Genomic DNA, 23687 nt, shown 5'->3' with positions numbered 1-23687 from the left:
GGGGCCTATGTCTGGAGGGATTTCGAAACCTTAAGAGTGTGAGCGATCGTGTTTGAGACCTCTTATGGTTTACCTGGCTGTCTTTTTGGTTTATTATCATTGACCAAGGAGGGACCTTGGTGGCATCATGGTGACCCACTGGGCTGCTAACCACAAGGTCAGCAGTTCAAGACCCATAGCTGCTTGGTGGGAGAAAGAAGAATTCTAGTCTTAGAAAGCCCACGGGGACAGTTACACTCTGTTCTTACATGAAATGGCAGAGACTGAATTTGGATTTGGGTTTTGATTGACCAACCTTTCAGAAATATCATTAGGATTAATATCATTAAACAAAAATATGCACACACACACACACACACACACACACCCAATACCCATTTGGTACAGACGGTATGGTTTAGGCCAGGAGTCTGCAAACTTTTCAAACAGGGGGCCAGTTCACTGTCCCTCAGCCCATTGGAGGGCCGGACTATAGTTTGTTTGTTTTTTTAAAAAAACCATGAACAAATTCCTATGCACACTGCACATATCTTATATTGAAGTAAAAAAACAAACAGGGCAAAAATACCCGGCGGGCCGGATAAATGTCCTTGGTGGGCCGCATGTGGCCCGCGGGCCCTAGTTTGAGGATGTCAGGACTTTAGGCAATCTCTAGCTTTACCACTTAGTGACCTGGGGTGAGTTCACGAAGTTCTCAACCTCAGTTTCCTATGTACAAAATGGGAAGTTCTAAGATTAAATCAACTTGTATGTGTGGCACACGAAAGTGCTGAATAAATGTTGAATATCTTTATCACTCTTCACCTTAGGTTGGTCACTATATTTCAGGGTCCCTTCACGTGTGTGTGTGTGTGTGTGTGTGTGTGTGTGTGTGTGTGTCTGTCTTTTCCAGGAGAGGCTGGAATCACTGTGGTTCTGCCAGCAGGTGTCACTCTTCCTCAGCAGGTGTCACATGCCCCTAAATTACCCAATGGTTTTGAACTATTTTTTTCTTCTTCTTTTAATTCAGCAGTGGTATTTTAAGTTTTAAGCAAGACTGACTCCTAGAAGAAGGGTCAGTGCCACCAACTTCTCTAACAAAGCGAGGAAAAGGGAGAGAGAGGAAAAAATAGACAAGTGAGTTTGACGAAGAGGGACGCAAACATGCACATTGTGGAAAGTGTTATGGACGACTGAGCGAAAGACTGAGGCTGACCCCGGGGGTCACCACATGCCCTGTTTTTGTTGTTGATCCCAACTCGAGTCCAGCAGTTCCTGGTTGTTGGTTTCAGAAACTTGGCTTTCAGACCTGAGGTGGCAACTGGGAGCCCAGAAGATTAGCTTCCATGACACCCTCCGAGGAAAATGAAAGACTTGTGAGAAAACCCAGGAACAGTCAGGGCAGGACTAATGAATGAACTAAATTTGATAGGAAATTTGGCCATGATTATGGGTGATGGTTGCCCAATGTGGTTAATATAATCAAGATCACTAAATTGTGCTCTTGAGAAATGTGTGTGTGTGTGTGTGTGTGTATGTGTGTGTGTGTGTGTGTGTAGAGCCCTGTGTATATGGCACACTAATGATCCCCACAGGAGTAAATGAAGTTGTCTACTCCCATAAAAAGTTACAATCTCTAAAACCCACAGAGGCAGTTCTACTCTGCCCTATAAGGTTTCTGTGAGTCAAAATTGACTCCATGGTGAAGAATTAAATGTATACACATGTATTATATAAAACATACACACACAAAAAGCACATATAGATGTACATATATAACAATAGAAAACCTAAATCTTCTCAAAGGTCCTTCCAATGGTCTAAACTATGGCTTTTAAGAACTCATCTTCATTCTGTAATACTAATCAATAGAATGACAGTCTGCAGGAAATGAGGTTTTTCAACTTGGTCACCCAGGTGAAAATAGACAGAAAAGCAAGCCTTATTGTGTTGCTTTATGGAGTGGGATCACACGGCGAAAACACCCTAATCCTACAGCTTTAAGAGAGCCAGTTCACGTCCAAGCCCACAGAGTGGGAGGTGAGGCGTGTTTCTGAGCGTCCCGTGCTCCAAGCACTCATTGTGTGTGAACAGTAGGCCTGTCACTGGTGACTCTTCTGTGGCTCCAACGGAATGGGCTCAGGGGCGGGCGGGTAGAGGGACTGCTTGTTACAATTCTCGGAACCCTGAGCTATGTCCAATGGATATTAGATCATAGCTTAAAGGGATAAAGAAATAGAGGACCAAGACCACCTCCCCCCTTTTTTCCCAGGCAAATCTGATAAAAATAATATCAAGTTGGTGAAAATGTATTGAGAGTCTCCTATTAAATATAAAACTTTCCATTGAGTGCACTATATAGTCCAAGCAAGGAAGCAAACAAACAAAAACACTGCCATTGAGTCCATTCCAACTCAGAGTGACCCTGTCGGACAGAGTAGAACTGTTCCTTTGGGTTTCCGAGACTTTAAATCTTTACAGGAACAGAAAGCCTCGTCTTTCTCCTGGGGAGCGGTTGGTGGTTTCAAACTGCTGACTCTGTGGTTAGTAGTCCAATACGTAACCACCACTCCAACAGAGCTCCCATTTCTGCTCACAGTCACTCTATATAGGCTTTTCAAGGCTGTAAATTTTTAGGGGAGTAGATAGCCTCGTCTTTCTCCTGCAACGTGGCTGGTAGCTTTGAACTACCAACCTCACAGTTAGCAGTCCAACTCTTACCCAATAGCACCGCCAGGGCCCCTTTATGTATACACTGTATTACCAATTTGAACTGAGAAATTAAAAAATACTTAGCAATTATTTTTTCTAAACGTTTTATTTTGTTGTGAATACATACAACAAGACATGCATCCATTCAGCTGTTTCTGCATGTACAATTGGTGATGTTGATGACATCCTTAGAATTGAACAACTCTCCCTTTGAGTTGTTCCTCCCTCGTTACCATACAGCCACTATCCCTCTAAGTTTCCTATGTAGTCTTTCAAGTTGCTGTTGTCAGTTTGATCATGTGTGTGTGTGTGTGTGTGTGTATCTCCCATATATTTTAGCTCAAGGGAAAACTTTTTTTTTTTACTAGTTAAGGGAAACTTGTTTGCTTACGTGCCAATTCAACTTTTATAAGTAATAAACGCATTACATGTTAACATAACTAACTTTTGTGTAAAATAAGTATAGTTTCTGCAAACAATTTGCTTCCTTATTCTGTCTGTTGCTTGAATAAGAAATTCGGTCTCCTACAGATCTATGCTAGAAGATGGAAGGAGTATTTTTGTTACGTATCACTTTATTGGGGGCTCTTACTACAATCCATCCATTCGTCCATTGTGTCAAGCACATTTGTGCATTTGTTGTCATCATCATTTTCAAAACATTTTCTTTCTACTGGAGCCCTTGGTATCAGCTGATTTCCACTCCCCTCGCCCCCACCAGGGAAGAGTATTTTGATAGTCTGTTCAGATCATTAAACGTCCTTTGATCTGCAATACTGTGCCAAAATGCAATGAGGGGTAGTTAGTTTCTGAAGGGTTACTTGCCCAGTGTAATCTGAAATTTTATCAATCAACTTTTCATATTGTTATATTAAAATCCTGTAGTCTGCCTGACCTTCAAATGGATTTTAGCCGTGCATGATTTTATAGTACCCTCCTTCAGTCATTGGAAAACTATTGGCCCAGTGAGTTATACAGATTTTCACATGTTGACCATATCATTACATAAGCACAAAAATTATATTTGTTGCTATCTCCAGGGATTTCATCAGAAAGAGGAGAAAAAAAAAACTCTGAGTCTGGGAAATCTGTCAGCTCAGGGTGGTGGCTACAGGTTTTCCAAAATTTAAACTCGCACTTGAAATTTGGCATTTTGTCCTGGACAGGAGATGCTGTCGCTTCCTTCCCTTCCCATTGCGGGCTGGCTTCTTTCACTTTGAAGAGAATGTGGGCCAAGACTGGGGCCTGCATCCTGAGAGCTGTCAGTGAGCCCCTCCCTCAAGTGGGGAAACGCTGCTCTTGGGCTTACAGCTCGGTCCCACGAGGGCTTTTCCTCGAGACAAGCCTGGCCCTTCAACCGGCAGCAGAAATGTTTCCCTTCTCACAGAACGTCGCAAAAGAAAACTGCTCCTTTGGGTTGCTTTGTTTCTTTTTAACCATGCAGGCGCTGTGGTGAAGAAGGCAGGGATTGTAGGCGGTGATCATACCGTAGCTGCTTGCATAGTGTCGCCATTCTGTGGGCTCGTGCCAAGGCACCCCGATGTATCTATTGCTGCTTTGACACTGTCAGCACATGTGTCAATAGAGTGAGAAATGTAAACAGTATTATCGTGAAAGTTGTCAGAGATCTGAGCCCCCACCCCAGGGCTCTGCTGGCCATGCTGGGGAAGCCTTCAGTGTCGAGACTCAAACTGGTTCATGCTCCGCAGTCGAGGAATGGTCCTTGGATTCAAAAGATGTTTCCAGCAATGAGTCGCCCCCGTCTACTAATGCTCTGCCAGCGGCGATGACATTTTATTGGCTTTTCCTCTCCCCGTAGGTGACCTGGTGATTCTTGATGGCTCTCCCACTGCCGGCTGGCTGCAGGGTCGAAGCTGCTGGGGTGCACGGGGCTTCTTCCCCTCTTCCTGCACCCGGGAGCTCTGCCTCTCTTCACAAAGCCGTCGGTGGCACTCACAGAGCGCCCTGCTTCAGATCCCTGACTATTCCATGGGACAAGCACGGGCCCTCATGGGGCTGTCCGCCCAGCTGGAGGAGGAGCTGGACTTCCGAGAAGGGGATGTGATCACGATCATTGGCGTTCCTGAACCAGGCTGGTTTGAAGGGGAGCTGGATGGTCAGAGAGGCATTTTCCCAGAAGGTTTTGTAGAGCTTCTGGGGCCCCTGAGGACCGTGGACAAGCCAATAGGTTCTAGTACACAAGACGGGTGCCTAAGTAACGGTGTGGCAGAGAGCCCTCCAGGAGAAGGAGAGGGTGGCCCGGAAGAGGATGAAGAGCAACCAGGGCCCTACGGGATTGCCCTCTACAGATTCCAAGCCCTGGAGCCGAACGAGCTGGATTTTGACGTAGGGGACAAAATCCAAATTCTGGGGACCCTGGACGATGGCTGGCTAGAGGGATCACTGAAGGGCAGGATAGGCATCTTTCCTCACCGTTTTGTAAAGCTGTGTCCTAACACAAGGGCGGAAGAAACCAAGAGTCTGCCCCAGGGAAGCAGCCATACCAAGCTCTCTGACCCATCTTCGGAGCTCGCCTTAGCAGCGGAGGACAGAAGGCCCGGATCGCATGAGTACAGAGCAGAGAAGTCCCACTGCGTTATCTCGGGCACGTCCACTTCTCTCCAGGAGCAGCTGGCTTCTGAGGACGAAACAGACACGTGCTCTCATCTCGACGAAGCCCTCCTGGAAGAGCCTCCAAGAAGCGCAGGTACGGGCCAGGGAACGCCTCTGGCCAAAGCCTCTTCCACAAGTGATCCTTTAGAAGTGGTCAATGGTGTTTCCTCCCAACCTCACGTACCTTTCCATCCCCGAGTGCAGAAGCCTCAGTATTATTCCACAATGAAAGAGAGCCTCCAGAGCGCAGACAAGTCCTCTGACCCTCTCCCGGCACAAGCTCGGAGTAGAGACTACTCCACCCTACCTCTCAGAGGAGCGTATTCCCAACTGAGAAGTTCTCAGAAGCCAGGGCCCGCCATCCAAAGCAGCTCTTTGCCCTCACCTGCTAGGACAGCCGCACCCAGCCAACTGAGTCCTCGGCTCCAGGGCCTGGCGAGGTGCTCTAAAAAGCACCGCAAGTCCAGAGAATATGCTCCCGGCTTGAGGGCTGGACCAGCGAGGTCGGAGTGGCTGCCCGGTTCTGCTGTGCAAGCAGTGGCCCTTGAAGGGGGAGATGGCAGCACCGACCTGGATTCCAAGTTGACCCAACAGTTGATGGAGTTTGAGAAGAGCTTGTCGGGGCCCAGCCCCGAACCAGAGAAGCTCCTTCGCCAATTTTCAATCATGGAGTTTCACTCTGAGAAGGATGTTGTCTGTGGCTCTTCAAAGCTAACCCCTCAACAAGAACTGCCTGAGAGGAGGAAGGCCCTGCGGCCGCCACCCCCACGGCCCTGTACCCCCGTATCCACGTCTTCCCACTCGCTGGCGGACCAGGACCTGACACTTGTGTTCCCCTTGACAGTGCGACCCTCTCGCCCAGCTCCCTTGCCTCCCTCTGCACAGCCGAGAACAAATGCAGCCTCTTCCAACCTCCTGACCGGTCACCGCCCCAGCTGTGAGACTCTGGAAGGAGAGAGCCCTGAGACTATGGAAAAGACTCGGGACCAGACCTCCCAGCAGTGTCCCTTAGTATTGGTGAAGATGCACGAAATGGGCCAGGATTTAGATATGTATAGCAGGACTCCAGAAGAGCTCACCTCACCGCTGGAGGAGAAGCAAGACGAGTCCCAGGGAGCAAAGCCGCCCGAGAATGTCGAGTTCTATGAGAGCAGCGTGGACAGCTGGAATGTGGATCTCCAGCCCCTGAGAGGTAAGTGCTGGGGGATCGCCTGTACTTGTTTCTGGCCACCTATTATCCAAAAACAGCCTCCCCCAGCTTAAGGGGATACCCGTGCTTTATTTTATCTGGTTTTTGTTTTGATTTTAACTGTGATAAGAACATACACATAACCGACCAACCGTTCACCAGTTCCCTGCTGTACAACGTAATGACGTTGACGATGTTCTTCACGCTCTGCAGTCTTTGTTCTTTTCCCCTCCCACATTCATCTACCCTCGTCGTCGTAAGCCCCGTGCCCCACAGCAGGACCTCCGCGTTCCCTCCCCTCCCACATCCCTGGCTACCACCCGGCTTGGGTTTCTGAACATTCATTTTTTTCATGTAAACGAGGCCATGCGATCTTTGTCCTTTGGCGACTGGCTCACTTCTCTCACCGTTGGGTTTTCTAGGTTTGTCTGTGCTGCTGCATGCTTTTGATCCTACCGTTCATGGCCGGCTTTCTAATTCTGATCCTACAAGTAGACTCTTTGGTTTTGATGTAATCTGCCGACCAGTGTGGGAGAAAGATGAGGCTTTCTACTCCTGTAAAGAGTTACCGTTTCGGAAACCCACGGGGGCAGCTCTACGCCATTCTAATAGGGTTGCTTTGAGTTGGCATTGTCTCGATGGCAGTGAGTTTGGTTTGGTTTTCTGACATCACTGGCTGCTCAGCTAAAGAAACTCAGACCTCAGTGGCATGTGTGGCCCCGGGGACGTTGATACTACACTGCAGTGGCCTTCATCATAGCAGTGCCCGCGGAGAGTCCCTGATGGTAACTCCCTTCAGCCAGTTTCTTCTTGGACTAAGGGCTTCAAGCTAAGCCTGGGGTGGGGGGGCGCTGGGGGGCTGCATCTTATAACTCAGTGGTCCAAGGCCTAAATCTCAATGATGATAATAATAACATTTAATATTTCTTAACTTATTAATAAGCATTTATTACCACTTGCTTACATATATAATCTTCATGGCTACCCTGAAGGAACTGGGGCAATTAATACTCCTACTATAAGGTGAAGAAGCTAAGACTTACAGAAATTGTGTTTGTTTCTTGTTGTACACTTATTGTGGTGAAATTTACCTAACAAGATCCGTGTAAGGTTAATTCAGTGACTTCGAGTATATGCGCCATGCTGTACACCCCCCACCTCTGTGTCGTCTCAGCAGTCGGGTATCCATCACCCCATACCCAGGAAGCAGCTTCTCCTCATGCCTCCCTCATTCCTCCACCCCCAGTCCTGGGCAACCACAGGCTGCGCTCTGTGTCTATGGAGTTACCAACTCTGGAAATTGCATTTCATGGAAAGCTACAGTGTTGTGCTTGGCTCACATCTGGCTTAACACTCATGGTCTTAACCATTATAATTGGCTGCTCAGCGCCTGGCACTTTGAAAAAATCATATTATATCCTTTGATTGGGGGTAGCAGCATCTGAAGACTGTATTTGTAGTCGCTAGACTCATAGGAGCAACCGTTTATAAACAGGAAGGGGAGCGGGTGAGGCAAAAGCAATTGTTCCACGGCCCAAAGAGAACATGACTGCTGGCCACTTCTGGTGCATGTGCCGGAGCTCCTGAGCCACCTCCATGCCATCTGGAAAGTGAAGAATGAGAAAATGCCATCGGGGGATTTGGGGACAGGATATGAATTACAAATAAAAGTAGGGAAATGTGACTTAAAGAGACTGGGATCAAAACACAGACCTGATTCTACTTTGTTGCTCTTGGGAGGTGCTGCTCAGCTGTTCCCCGCTCATGGGGACTCTTGTACAGCAGAAGGAAACCCTGCCCGGCCCGGGGCCATCCCCACAGCCAGTGTTTGTCTGAGCCCGTGGCTGCAGCCACTGTGTCTGTCCATCCCTTACAGGTCTTCCTCGTTCTCACATCATCCCCTCTACTGTGACAAGCACGTTGTTCTTCTCCAGAGCCTGGTCCCTCCTGGTAACCGAAGTCTGTGAGACCAGTCTTGCTTTCCTTGCTGCTAAGGAACATTCTGGCTGCACCTCTTCCAGGACAGGTGTGCTCCTTCTTCCGACAAGCCCTGGCCTAGTCACTGTTCTTTGCCAAGACCATCATTCAAACCTCTCAGTTCTTCAGTCTTCCTTATTCACGCTCCAGTCTCACATGCATCTGACCGCAGCCATTGAACCTATTCCACCTCATTGGGACCCTTTCTAGGTGGTTTCCTAGACTAAATCTTTACCAGAACAGATAGCCCCATCGTTCTCCTGTGGAGTAGTGGGTGGGTTTGAACTGCCAGCTTTGTGGTTAGTGTCCAACACTTCTGTGTACATGAGGCCATTGAAAATCCTGTGGCCTAGCTCAGATGAGCCTTAGTCTTCAAAGGAAACGCTTTGCTTTTTAACCCTTTAAAGATTGTTTGCAGCAGGTTTTCTGAGTGCCAGAAATCACTTGACCTCTTGACTGTGCCTTTAATGGGCATTGAGTGTGGATCCAAATAAAAATGAAATTCTTGACCAGTTCAGTATTTTTTCCCATTTATCATAATGTTGTTTAATGGTCCACTTGTGAGGTTTTAATTTTTTTTATTTCAAGATGTCATCCGTACCTCATATAGTCTGATTCTCTGCAGTCAGTGCCTCAAGTCCTCTTCACTTTCAGCAGGCAAGGTTGTATCATCTGCATATCACAGGTTCTTGGTTTTTTAATCATTTTATTACAGGCTCGTACAACTCTTATCACAATCCATACATATATCCATTGTATATCAAGTACATTTGTATATTTGTTGCCCTCATCATTCTCAAAACACTGGCTTTCTACTTAACCCCTTGGTATCAGCTTCTCATTTTTCCCCTTCTTCCCTGCTCCCCGCTTCCTCATGAACCCTTGATAATTTATAAATTATTATTTTGTCATGTCTTACACTGTCTGATGTCTTCCTTCACTCACTTTCCTGTTGTCCGTCCCCCAGGGAGGAGATTAAATGTAGAGCCTTATAATTGGTTCCCCCTTTCTACCCCACCCTCCCTTCACCCTCCAGTACTGCCACTCTCAGCACTGGTCCTGAAGGGATCATCTGGCCCGGATTCCCTGTATTTCTGGTTCCTGTCTGAACCAGTGTCCATCCTCTGGTCTAGCCAGATCACAGGTTCTTAAGAATGATACTGCATTCTCCTTCCTAGCTCCTCCGATTGTTTGCTCAGCATGCAGAGCGAAGAAGTAGAGTAAGAAGACACAACCCTGAAACATACTTTTCCTTATTTTATTTGTTTATTCCACAAACAGTTCATTATTTGAAGTCACCCTGTGGCCTCTTGTTCTGTTGGAGCCACTGCGTCTTAGTCTAGGTGCAGGTCTCTGTCTGGCCCAGGAGTGGCTGGAGTCCCCGCTCTCCCCACGTCATCCAGTTTGTTATGAGGCACACTGTCTGTTGCCTTTGTACAGAGAGCAAACTGCAGGCAACATCTTTCTGGTATTCTCTTTAGTTCTGTTTTAGGTCTCTAAACATGGCTTTAAGATATATATTTTTCATATATATTTAAATATATAGTAGTATATATATAGTATAATGGGAAATATTCAAGTAGACAAGCCAGAAATAGAGTTGGCTTTTCTGAAAGAAGGAACTGCAGAAAGAGAGGAACCCTCTATCCAGCAAAGCTCTGGGAAGGACAGCCATGCAAATGGGCACCATTATGTGGGAATTGCAATCCGGGGCTTGGAAACATTCCAATGGAATGGAAGCCCCGCCCCAAGCAGAGAGGTGGCCAGAAGACGTCCTGGAGTAAAAGCAGAGTGATGAAACAGGGAACACCTGGACCCCGGCTCACCTGTGCTGCACAGGGGCAACGGCAGCACTGGCTTGTGCACTTAAACACCTGCCCTCAACATGGGCGTTCACTAAAGGGGCACCCAAGCTTTGGGGGGAGGGCCAGAGTCCATGATGATCTCAGAAAATGTGTCTGAAAAGGATTTCTAGGGAAAAAACCTACATCTCCAAAGCCATGGTCATTCCAGGATTCCCCCTTGCCTCCCCGACTTAAGCCTTCCTCATAGACTAGAGACACGTGCAAACAAGTTCTGCAATGCATATACAAGGGACAGGACAAAGGCCTCCCAGGTTCTAGCACTTCGAGAGCTTCTCGACGTTGGTAAACCTTTTAGAATTAATCATGGTCCCTCGAAATGTTCTGCCATTAACACTTGAGACCACTGTGGTGTTTTTAAATGACTCGTTGGCTGAATGGGCTCATACTGAGCGATCGCGTGGGTAGCCTTAGTTAGTCACCTGAGTTCAGTGATTGGAAACCAGAAGCCTGGTGTTGGCAGTTCTCCATGGGCCGGTATCGGACTCTGACTGAGAACTGGCAGTTTTAAATGCGGATTCATCAGCTGGGGCAGGGTAGACTACTTGGTGCCATTGTATGAGTCTCGTGTGTTGGGCAGTGGAGATGTACGACTTCACTTCCTTCTCGCGTTTCTTCAGCAAATATTCCTTGAGTTTCTGCCATGTGGCGTCCACGCTCAAGGACCTTCCCGGCCAAGGGGTTGCTAATGAACAAAGTAAGGTCCCTAGACATGGACTTCTAAAGCAGCAGGGCCATTTAAGGTCAGTCCTTAGGCTTTCTGGTGTCCCAGGACAAACTACTTTTAGAAGCCCTGCAGAGTGTGGTCCTGGAAAGACCCTCATGTTAGCATATGCGATCCCCGGGTGGTGCTTACTACTAACCAGAACTCTGGTGGTTCAAACCCACCCAGGGGCACCTCAGAAGGAAGACCTAGTGACTTGTTTTTGAAAGGTCAAAGCCTTGAGACCCGATGGCCCACAGAGCTACTTTGCTACTCATGGGCTGTAATCGCCTGAATGGCAACTGGGGACAGTTCTCTTCGGTGTCTAGACGTTCACGTGCGTGAACATGACTGATAGTCTGTACACCCATTTTGTCCAGCACATATTTCTAGAGCACTTCCCATGAGCCAGGCACTGGCTATCCACTGGCTATGATAAAAGACATAGTCATCCATGTGTATGTCGTTGACACTCTGCCAGTCACACCGATACTGACCTAGTCTGTGTTGACATCACACGACCTGAGTGACTGCCTTTGCACCCTGGCCATGGAGTCATTATCATCAGTGTGGGTCCATGCCAGGATCTCTTTGTTGTCCATCTGTGCGGTGTAGAGGAAGCCAGCCTCCCCCACATTGACAACCTTGCTCCTGAATGTCCCCTTCCCAGGGAAGTCACGGTCACGCCAAGAGCAAGGCTGATCTAGGCTCTCAGAGAGATGGTTAGCGCTCATTACCGCACACCAAACCAGAGTATGGTTTCCAGTAAATTCACATGTCTAGCAAGATAGGAGATGGGCTCTAAGGCCTGGGAAAGAGAATCAGTAGAGTCAAAGGTTAGAGAGCTACTGATAAGCAACAATAACATATCTGTGGTAAAGTGACCCATCACATTCCACAGAGGCTTAAAATGTTTGAAAGTGTCATTTTCCTACACATAGAAGCAATCTGTCATTCTGCAGAGTCCTTGGATTACCTCGGGTGTAAGAATTCTACCTCAAAGAAGTACCCAAATAGTTTGTGGTCTCAGTATAAAAATCGATACGTAAAAGAAATGATACTCTTGCTTTTAGCTGGCCACTACATAAGGAAAAGCAGACCTCCTTAACTTGTGCAATATCTGGTTTGGGGTGTTGCCTTAAAATGAGCTCAGTTGTACCTAGTGGATTTTATCCTGGTAAAAACCGGTCATCGCTGTCAGAGCTCATTACTGGTCTCTGCTGAATCAGGGCAGGAACTAGTTTTCCTTCGTGGATCAGTGGTTTCATGTCTGTCAAGACGTCTCGAGTAGAATGTTTCATTTCGTTTTCCGTGACCTGTGACTCACTATTTTTAGCAGTCTTCAGTATCGTGTCACTTTGAGAATATTCCCTCACCCTGGGCTCTAGGCAAAGTGGTGGAGACGCTGGAAGAGACCCAACTCCTTCAAATATCAGTTTCAGATTCTGTCGTGAGAAGACCTGTCTCCAACTCACATGGGGCCCTTCAGCCGTCAGAATGTATGCCACCACTTCCCTACCTCACGGTGCTCTCTCCTTTTCCTGGTTTCTTTACCAGATGCCAGGAGCCCTGGTGGTGTACTGGTTAGAGTCGGGCTTCAAACTGCAAGGTCACCAGTTTGAAACCTCCAGCCACTCCACAGGAGAAAGATGGGCTTTCTATTCCCCTAAACAGTTACAGTCTTGGAAACTCACAGGAGGAAGTTTTACCCTGTCCCGTAGTCACTGTGAGTTGGCATCAACTCAATGGCAGTGAATAAATGTGCTAGTAATACCGCCAGCCACACACTGCTCACAGTTCCTGGTATCTGTTTAACCCGTCATGTAAATCATGTTGTTGTCCGGTACCATTGAATCCATTCTGAGCCCTCACCCTTTTGGTTTCTCTGGCCCCAGAAAGCTCTTAACAACTCTGTCCCACTTATACCCCTTCAGGGTGTATCAAGAAGGTTCCTGCGTGGCACAAATGGTTTCTATTGGACTATCACTGGCAGGGTGGCAGTTGAACCCACCCAGTGGCACTGCGGCAGAAAGGCCTGGCACTCTGCTTCCATCAAGGTTACGGTACCCGGGAGAAAGATGTGGCAGCCTGCTCCCAGGACGATCACAGCCCTAGAACCCCATGGAGCAGTTCGTTCTCTCTGTCTTGCAGGGTTGCTCAATAAGCAGAGCTGCCCTGAAGTCATCTGGATATGTTGTAATTCTCTCGGATAAATGTGTATTAACAAACAAAAAGTTACCGTATGTGCCCACGGATAAGCCATTTTTCAGCACATTTTAATGCAGTTTTTATGGTAAAATGAGGTGCCTTGGCTGATATTTGGCTTGACTTATACTCAAGTATATACGGTCTCTCCACAGTGAAATTAAGCATATTCAATTAATCAATAATGAAGTTTTAAAAAAATTATAGTAAAAACGATCCAATCTCAAACCTTCCCTCTGGAGCTGATTTCTCTGTGACACACATGTGCTGGAATCCTGGCAGAGGCAACGGGCCTGAGTCTTTCTGTTTTAGTTTCTGTTTCTCATTTCCTGCTGTTCCAATCCCACTCCCTTATGCAGCACTCCCTTACGTCTGTGTCTCCGTCCTCCGGGTCAGCCTTGTTTCGTGGGGGCCTAGCCTCCTCTGCGTTGGGGCCACTTTCCTTTCTACCACAGGTGCATTTGTCCTGCTCTTCTCCGGAGCCCCCAGGTAGCCGAGGCTGCCGCAGTCTGGGTGCAAGGACGTCCACGAGTGCAATAGGGTCGTCTTCACGGCGCCTCCTAGGTAACCGTGGGAGAAGCAGCTGCGCTGAACAAGCATGGAAATCGCATCCTTAGTCCTGTCAGTGTGAAGTGCCTTCCGCGGTGAGACCTGTTGCTCTACAGGAGAATGAACACAACCCAGAGCTTATCCCTGCATGCACATTAAATACACACACACGTGTAGATAGACGCATACATATATTGCATACTATACGCGTTCTTGCATGCATGTAGTGCCCTGTGACATAAACTCAGGGGCCCTGGGCCATTCCGAGGCTTAGAAGTGTGATGATAAGAGAGATGCCCCCCAGTGGAGCTGGAAGGAGTAGCCTGTCCAGTAGAAGGAAAGTGAGGTGGGCATGATGTCCTCAAAGCCAAGAGAAGAAAGAGCTTTCAGTAAGAAAAGCTGACAAAAGCTTCCGAGGCCACGTTCGGAAGGTGAAGTCTCGGAAATGACCGTTGGATTTTGTGACCTTGTCTTGAGGTCTTTGATGAAAGATGATGGTGCTGGGACCAACACCTTCTTGGAGTGAATTAAAGAGAGAACCGGCAGTAAGAAAATGCATCTGACTTGCCGGAAGTCATTCAGAGTTTTGCTGTAAGTGAAAGCAGACAAATGGAGTGGTAGCTGGAGGTGGGTAGTTGGAGGGAGGCCTGGATTGAGAAGCCAGTGTAAGTTGTTGAGAGGATGAGAAACATTACCACAGGTTGGGGGGTGGGTCCACTAGAAGCAAGCAAGAGAGGGCCTCATTGCTGCAGCACTCTCCGATGGGCCAGCGGGGGCTTGGAGATTGACCTTGGGTCAAAGCAAAGACAGCCCACCGCTGTAGACTTCAAGTTCTTGAGTCCAGATGCAGGTAGGTTAATAGGTGTGATTGCGAAAAGATGAAGAGGCGGCGTACAAGGATTCATTTTCCCGGCATTATACAGATAGCAAAAGGCCCGGGCAGAATTTGGACTCAGAACTATGAAAGCCTATAATCTCTACCTTAAAACTCTGCTGCCCTTTGGCATCTCGCGGGTCTCAAATAAATGCTGCAGGTATCACATCCGACTGTCCGGAAACACTCACCTGCAGAGCTGCGCGGCGGCTGGGAAGAGGAATCGGATGTACTCCTTGGCTTCACGGAGCTTTCAGGACTGGGCAGTAGGAGGAGGCCCGCGTGCAGTAAAACAAGAGGCGCTAATCAACTCGGTCTCAGCGTGGTTGACAAGGAGGATGAAAGTGAAAGGGGAAATGATAAAGGAAAAAAGGAAGTGAAAGGGGAAAGTTTACTTTGATTGATCAAGCAAGGAGCAAGCTGGGCCTCGAGTCCCCTCACAAGAAAAGACGGGGGGTGGGATTGAGAGGGTTATGAATATGTAACAGCTTTTCTAGGAATTGTCACGAATATGCATTAGGGCTGGGTTATGATTCTTAATATAAAATTGTTCATCAGACCTCTGGCTTCCAAGTGTCTTCTGAGTTGTTTGGGTGACGCCTTTATAGCCCCTTTGGGCTCTTGACTTGGGCTCCTTTTGCTTCTTGGGTGACCCGAATGCTGCCATTGTGCCCTCGGCGCAGCGCTTTGGGCCGGCCAGGCCTGCTGTGAACCGTACGCATGTGCTGTAAGGGGTTTCCTTCTCCGCAGGAAGAGGGCTCAAAAGAGACAGGTTATCAGGAGGGAACCACACCAAACTCACCGCCATGGCGTCAATGCTGACTCACAGTGACCCTATAGGACAGGGCAGAACTGCCCCTGTGAGTTTCCGAGAAGGTAGCTCTTTACGAGCGTAGAAGCCCCGTGTCCAGAGCAGCTGGTGGTTTCAAATTTCCGAATTTATGGTTAGCAGCCCGGCACATGCGCAGGGCACCCCCAGGCTCCTCCAGGATAATTGTGGGCACTGTATGAGGTATCGCTATTCCAGCCTCCCGTGACACCTTCTCCTATCCTAAGGGTAGGTTCCCCGGGAAAGCTGTGGAATTCACCACTTCACACAGGTCTCAGCAGGTTAGGGCGAGGTCTCCCAGGTAAAATGAGAGCAGGATTTTTGCCAGGTGCTCTGCAAGCAGCAACTCCTGAAGGCATCGGGCGTCTCCGAGTGGTGGAAATGGTTAGCATGCTTGGCTACAAACTAAAAGATGAGGGGGCTGAGTTCACCCAGAGATGCCCCCCACGAAAGAAAGGCTTGGTGGTCTCCTTCTGAAGAACCAGCTATTGAAAACCCTATGCAGTCCAGCTCCGCTCTGACGTACATGACATTGCCCTGAGCAGAAATTGACTCCGCAACAACCAGTTCACGGAATTGGGAGGCGCAGGACAGCGTGTTTTCGGAAGTGAGGAATGGTTCTCACCAGCCAGAGGGAATGGGCCTGTTCGGTTGCAGAGCTGTTATATTTTTTTAAATCATTTTATTGGGGCTTGTACAACTCTTACCACGATCCATCCATCCTTCCATCCATCCATTGTGTCAAGCACACATTTGTTTCCCTCATCATTCTCAAAACATTTGCTTTCTACTTGAGCCCTTGGTATCAGCTCCTCATTTTCTCCTCTCTCCTCGCTCCCCCCCATGCACCCTTGATAATTTATAAATTATTATTGTTTTGTCATGTCTTACACCATCCGATGTTGCCCTTCACCCACTTATATGTAGATCTTTGTAATCTGTTCCCTCTTTCTCCCCCACCTTCCCTCCACCCTCCCAGTATCACTACTCTCACCACTGGTCCTGAAGGGATCATCCTTCCTGGATTCCCTATGTTTCCAGTTCCTATCTGTACCAGTGTACATCCTCTGGTCTAGCTGTATTTGTAAGGTAGAATTGGAATCATAATAGTTTGGGGGAGGAAGCATTCAAGAACTAGAGAAAAGTTGTATGTTTCATCATTGCTACACTGCATCCTGACTGGGTCGTCTCCTCCCATGGCCCTTCTGCAAGGGGACATCCAATTTCCCACAGATGGGCCGTGGGTCCCCACTCCACACTCCGCCTCATTCACAATGCTATGATTTTTTTTGTGGGGGGGAGGGGTCTTTGATACCTGATCCCTTCGATGACTTGTGATCTCACAGGCTGGTGTGCTTCTTCCATGTGGGCTTTGTTGTTTCTCAGTTAGGTGGCTACTTGTTTATCTTCCAGCTTATAGGACCCCCAGACTATCTTTTGATAGCTGGGCACCATCAGCTTTCTTCACTTTTGCTTATACACCCGCTTTGTCTTCAGCAATTGAGTTGGTACGGGCTGGTGTGCTTCTTCCATGTGGGTTTTGTTGTGTCTCAGCTAGTTGGCCGCTTGTTTATCTTCAGGCCGTTAAGACCTCCGACGCTATATCTTTTGATAGCCAGACACCATCAGCTTTCTTCACCACATTTGCTTGTGCATCCATTGTCTTCAGTGATCGTGCCAGGAAGGTGAGCATCTCAGACTGCCGAATTGTTAGAATAAAGTGTTCCTGTGTTGAGGGAGTACTTGAGTAGGGGCCCACTGTCCATCTGTTTCCTTAATACTAAACCTATAAATATACGTTACATTTTTTAAAGAGAATTTTCAGTTCTTGCTGGCATAGGGATTACATATGGGGCTCCAGCCATGAAATCATTAGTTCAGAACCCCCCAACCGCTCTAGGGTCAGAAGATGAGGATTTTTACTGCCATAGAGTCGTGGAAACCCCCAGGGGGCAGTTCTACCCTAACCTAGAGGGTTGCTATGAGTCAGAGTTGACACAGTGGCAGAGTTTTTTTATGAGTATTACTGTAGAGTAGATATTGAACTTAACTCTAAGGTCAGCGGTTCAATCCCACGAGGCAGTCCTCAGGAGAAATAAAAAACAGCCTGCTGCCACAAAGGGGGTCTAGAAACCCTGTAGAGAGTTGCTGTAAGTCAGAATGGACTCGATGGCAGTGGATAATGAGTGGACTAGTATTTTATTATCTCCTCCCTGTCCTTCAAGGAGCCCTGGTAGCATAGTAGTTACATGTTGGGCTGCGATCCATAAGGTCGGCAGTTTGAAACCACCAGTGGCTCCAGGGGAGAAAGATGAGGCTTTCTGCTCCAGTAAACAGTAAGAAACTCACAGGGGCAGTAGCACCCTGTCTTATAGGGTCGCTATGAGTCAGCATCAACTCAATGGCGGGGAGTTGGTTTGTCTACCCTCTCCTTCTCCCCTCTCCTTGGAATCCTGTGGCTTATCTTCACTTCTGTTCGCTCTCCCTCTAGTAATCTGTAACAAGCCTCCTGGATGGAGTCCTGCTGTGGTGGTGTTAGGTGCCTGTAAGCCCACTCCAACCCTGGCCCCTGTGTCAAACAACTGCCCCAAAGGGGTTTTCTTGGCAACCCCTTTACTTGGCAACCGTGGTCTGTGACTGTGGTGTTAGTGGAAGGGAGGCCAGAGGAGCTTGATGGCCACCTGCAGAGTCCGGTTTCACCAGCAGTTCTAGGGTGGAGAGAAGTGGGTAAGCCACTCTCTCTTCCCCAGGGCCGCTTTTCTTTGTACACAGTCATCACGCAAAGCTCCCAACCCATTCCTAGCTTCTGGTTAGTTCTCAGGGATAGTGATATGGAGGTTAAGTTGAGGCTGTTTGCATTTTTATGACATGAAGTCTTTAATGCCCCCAAAGACAATCAGATTCCAAAAAGGGTGGAACCCCTATATTATAACCTGCTATTTATTCTTCAAGGAACTCTGGTGGCATGGCAAATTAAGCATTGGGCTAACCTCAAGGTTGGCAGTTCAAACCCTGTAGTCACTCTTCAAGAGAAAAGATGAGGTTGCATGTTCCCGAGGAAGCCCTGGTGCCTTAGGGGTTACGAACTGGGGTGCTAACCACACGGTCAGCAGTTCAAAGCCACCAGCCTCTCTGCTGGAGAAAGACGGGCTTTCTACTCCCATAAAGAGTTACAGCCTCGGAAACCCACAAGGGCAGTTTTGTCCTGTCCTGTAGGTTCAGCCATGAGTTGAAATGGACTCGGTGACAATGAGCTTTGAGTGATGTGCTTCCATAAGAGTTTCAGTTCTGCACGTCCTGTGGGGTTGCTGGGACTCCCACTCAGTGAAAGTGGGTTTACCTTCTTCATCCTCCACTTATCCAACAATCACCCCTGAGCAGTGAAGTGCTTCACACCCTCTTCTCCTGGATACGTTGATAACGTGTGTGCTTACTCATAATGTAGTCCTTGCTTTTATCTCTTCTTTGGGTTGACTTACTAGGCGTGTATTTCTTATCAGGCTAGCTTTACCAAAGGTAGGAGGTTGCCAAGGAAACATTGTTTCTCATACCAGCGAGGGACTCATCTTGGCTTTTAATCAGATTCATAATAAATAGGATCATGTCATTAGAGATCTAAAAATCGCAGGGAAACCATTAACTTCCTCATCTAGCACATTAGAAAAACTGACATCAGTGAGATTAAGCAGAGCTACAAACTGGTTGTTAGCAGAAATGGAATTTCCGGAAGGGAAGTCTCCTCACTCCTGGCCTGTCTGTGTGAGCCATGGTGAGATTCTTCCAAAGAAGAAGTTTGCCACCCAATTGACTTGGCGAACTGAATTACCATCTCTATGGGGTTTAGGCAGTAGATTTTGGTTTTCTGAGTCCAGGTATGCCGGACAGTCTTACCTGCTCCCGTGTTGGTCCGTGCGCTCTTCGGTTGGGCGTTGAGGAAAAGCACCAGAGCAGGGAAGAGGGAAGCCGGGACACGAGATGAAGGAATCCGAGTGTGGGTGGGAATCCTAGTTTAGCTGTGTAACTTGCCTCGGCGGTGCTCCACCTGTGAATTGGACCGTCGTAGAGTCGCCTGGAGGAAGAACCCGGGCGTGGAGGACGCCATGTTGTTGTTGTGTCACTGAGCCCCTTCTGACCTGTAGCGACCCTGTGCACACCGGAGGCAACACTGCCGGGTTCCACGCCACCCTCACGGCGGTGCCTAGGCCTGAGCCACTGTCACTCCATCTCATTGGCGGTCTTCCTCTTGTTCGTTGCCGCTCTACTTCTCTGGGGACTGGCCCCTCTGGACATCATGCCAGAAGTAGGAGGGTCACTGAAAGAGCAGAGGCCCCTCCCTGAGATGGCTGGGGACAGAGCAGCCTTCCGTGTGGTTGTACGTGGGCTCACTATGAGTTGGAACTGACTGGACGGTACCTAAGAACAACAGAGTTATAGCAGCGATGAAACACAACTTGCCTCTAGTTCCTAAATGCTTCCTCCCGCCACTATCATGATCCCAATTCTACCTTACAAATCTGGCTAGATCAGAGCATGTACACTGGTACAGATAGAACTGGAAACAGGGAATCCAGGACGGATGATCCCTTCCGGACCAATGGTGAGAGTGGCGATACCAAAAGGGTGGAGGGAGGGTGGGATAGAAAGGGGGGATCGATTATAAGCATTCAGGTCCCTTGAGATGGCCCCCAACCTTTTTCTTTTATCCCTAGCTCCGGTTATTATATCCTTCAATCTCTTCTCCATTTCTTAGTTCTCTGTACAGAGAATGTGCACGAGGCACTGTTCACACGCCTCCTTTTTCCTGAGACCTGCAGTTGCCCCCCAGGCCTTTGCTGTTCCTCTTGTAGCCCTTCTCCTGGCTGTCCTGTGTGGTCTGACTTCAGAGTGTGTTGCTCCTTCAATGTAAAGGGCTAGCTGCCGCTCTTTTCTCTTCCACAGCGTTTCCCATATAATAGGTCTCTGTCTAATGTTTGCTGAATGGAGATAGGCATTTTCACACCCACAGACTGGGTTTCTAGCCTCATTCTCCAGTTCCTAACGATTTTTTATGAGCTGGATGGAAAGACAGGAAGTCCCCGGCATGACGGGTAGCTAGGAGTCTGTGAAGGTGTACGTAACGGGGTTCTTCTGGAAACGCGTGTGCGTTGGGAAGTTGCTAGTGTACCCCATCAGACGCACTGTCCGTGCTCCACCAGGATGGTTAGGGACCCTCGGGTAGGCGGAGCTGCGGCGGCTGAGATTGGAGTGTAACTTGAAACCCAGCAAAGCACTGCTTTCAGGGGAGAAGGAGTTAGTTCTGCCCCCAGGAGTTGCTGGGGCCCAGGATTAGAAAGCAGGACAAGGAAACAGGCACAGGGAATTGTGCATGCAAACGTGTGCTGGTGGTGAGGCTCACAGGAGCAGATCTGCCTTACACGTGGGCGTCACCTGGAGCCTTTGAAGGGGGCTTGCTTCTCTGCAGAAAACTCCAGCTTCTCTGCATAAAAGCAGCCCAGCCAGTTTGACCAGCTGGAGGGCACTACCAAACAAAGCTCCCTACTCCAATCACATGAACACGAGTTACTAATTATCTCCAGGCCTCTGCTGGGAGAGAGAGAGCAGCTCCCTGATTGGCTCACGGGCTGAAATAACTCCACACCGCTGCTGCTCGCGCCAACCAGAGGAGCAGGAAGAGTGTCTGCGGCGCCGTTGGGAGACATTTTACGGACAGATAGAACCTCAGGCCGAACTGCCTCCGTCCAGTGTTTTGCTCAACCCGGGCCCATGGAAAAGAGGAGCCAAGCGTGGGTCTGTGGGCGCTCAGAGTATGTGTGAGATCCAGGAGATCGAGAAGGAAAGGGGAGGAGAGGAGAGAGGGCACTGGCCCTCCAGCTGGGAAGCTGAGGACTATCGGGGTCTCCTCCAGGAGGGGAACTCTCCAGAACTGAATGGATTCTACAGAGAAAACGACCCGGATCCCAGAGGCCAGACCAAGGAGCGGAACCGCCCGTACAGGAAAAGGGATTGTGGATACTGGGAATTTGAACAGGATGAGCCAAGCTACGTGGACGATGAAGTGGACATATCTACAAAGGATGGGATGTGTAACACAAACTCAAAAAGCCTAGACTGTTGGCTTACAGATAACCCAGCCATAACCTGGGGAGGTGGGAAGACTAATGGCTCCACGGACTGTCACCCTGAAGACTGGCAACAAGGTGAGCAGTGGCCTGGCTGCAGGGCGCTGGGTGATTCCTTAGAGCATGATGGTCAACTTCAGGACTGGCCTCGGGACCACAGGAATTCTAATTTTAACCTCGAGGGTTATGAAGAAGCTAATCTTCATGATAGAGACCGCAAGGATTTGTATCATGTTCCTGTTCCTGGGAATTGTCGCAATAGGAAAGACCAGTCTGCGGACTTCCCAGTTTTGAATGGTGCCAGTGAAGGTCAGGAAACTGGCAAGCCCTGGGCAGGAGCCCGGAAGGCTTACCAAAATGGTAAGATCCATCCCACAACGAAGAGTCACACCAGGTATCGGGGAGAAGGTGAGCCAGAAAATAAAGACGATGAAACTTTGTTTGCCAGCTGCGAGCAGACATTTCGGAAGGACAGAAGCCCAGCTTCTTGCCACCAGCTGAAGGATGTGGAGCGTGGTGCTATGGACGGGCCAGGAGCTATGGTGCCTGGGAGCAGAGGCCTCACCCTGGGCGGTCTGCGCTGTCAGTGTCCCAGGGGAGACAGAGGTGAATATCACCTTGGGGGCCCTCACAGCCCCTCAGTCGAGAAGAATCCCAGACATTTGGAGGAAGAGAGAAGACCAACTGGCCCAGAGACATGGAGAAGGAATAGCTGCTTTCGGCGCACAGCACCCAGCTCCCTGAGGTGCACCTCCGGCTTTGTGCAGGACAGGAAGAGAGCGCCAGGTATGAGCTCAGCCTTCCTAATGTATGGAGTGGGGAACGGGGCCCCTAAAGGGCTTGTAAAGTTTATGTTGAGTGAAAAGGACGTGGAGATCTAACCTTTATAGGGTCACCGCGAGGCAGAACCAACGCAACGGCTTTATTTGAGGATTTTTAGAGCAGGCGTATATATGATGTTACAAATCACTAGGCAGAGCCTTTTGGATCAGGTTTAACAGTCTCAGGAATGTTCCTTTGCCCCTTTTTTGGTTTTCTCAGAGCTCTCTAATATCAAATATCATTCCCTTTTTTCTTTAATTGTTTGGCTCCATCTTGGGACAGCAAGTTCAAGATCAGGCCACCATGCTAACGTGCATTTTTCTGGCATGCTTCTCTGTCTTAACCCCTACATGTAAAGTTCGTGGGAAAATTTCTTTATCTTCGAAATCTATCTTCCCACCAGCCTTTCAAGCCCCTCATGCTTGTGGCATACATTGTTTGCTCCGGGACATTCTGGAATCTCACATGAATGTTGAAATCAAACTCTTGTGGGATTCAGAAGGTTGTGTATATTCTTTCTCATATTTTATACGTGTTAGATATTAAATAACTTCACCCTGCTGAGCCTTAAAGTTTTCTGTCCAATAGGAATTTCAAGAGTTTTACATTGTTTTTAAAAATTACATAAAAATTCTTTCTTTCTTACCTTTGTGTTTTCTCTAGTTATTTGCAACAAACTTTAAAAAAAAATAATCAGTTTTTGTAACGACTGGACTTCCTGTTCCATCTTGATTTTTAGCTTATATGTTGCCCTTATTTTAGCCTTTCTGATTCTGGCCAATTTGGGGGTGTTCCAGGTATGTCTAGGATAAGAGATTGCGAGAGATCTGGAAAGTTCTCCTCAGACTCTCCTCCTAGGTGGGAAGTTTCTCCTCTAGCTCTGCTTCAGAATAGCCTCACTTGTGAGGTGTGTCCTGAGCGGCTTTGCCTTTGAAGAGTGCAAAAGATATACGTCCTGGCTTTGATCCGAGAGTTGCCAGGGGTTGATCAGGGGTCTTCCCCCAGGCTTAACCTAACTTGAATTTCTGGAACATTATTTTGGACAGAGCAGACCCTATACCTCCATTTAAGAAGAGCAAATGAAACTAAAGGAAGACTTGTTGAAAGGCTGAGATATTAGTGATCAGCCTTCCCACCCACACCTCTCTCCCCCTAGGCATATTTTCTCTTAGAATTGATAGGGATTGTAAATTCCTTGGAGCTCAGAAAAGTCTGATCCTCTGATTCCTCCCTGATGGTTTTTACATTAAACCT

At 48.3% G+C, this 23687-nt stretch overlaps 1 protein-coding gene across 4 annotated transcripts in view; it reads left to right on the top strand.

Annotated features, from left to right (window-relative positions):
* Positions 1-23687, top strand: part of DNMBP (dynamin binding protein) — a 115270-nt gene that overhangs the window by 49509 nt on the left and 42074 nt on the right. For 2 of the 4 annotated variants that reach the window (XM_075535114.1, XM_075535115.1), the window contains exon 4: positions 4511-6496. The exons of 1 other annotated variant lie outside the window; for it this stretch is intronic. In XM_075535114.1, the coding sequence (XP_075391229.1) occupies positions 4511-6496 (1986 nt within the window). Of the gene's footprint in view, positions 1-4510; positions 6497-21149; positions 22398-23687 lie in introns of those variants that run through there. One more of the 4 variants, XM_075535116.1, reaches the window with a different exon arrangement.

The sequence above is a fragment of the Tenrec ecaudatus genome, chromosome 16 (genome assembly GCF_050624435.1).
Source record: "Tenrec ecaudatus isolate mTenEca1 chromosome 16, mTenEca1.hap1, whole genome shotgun sequence".
Classification (NCBI taxonomy): Eukaryota; Metazoa; Chordata; class Mammalia; order Afrosoricida; family Tenrecidae; genus Tenrec; species Tenrec ecaudatus.
This window is presented reverse-complemented; position numbering and strand designations above follow the sequence as displayed.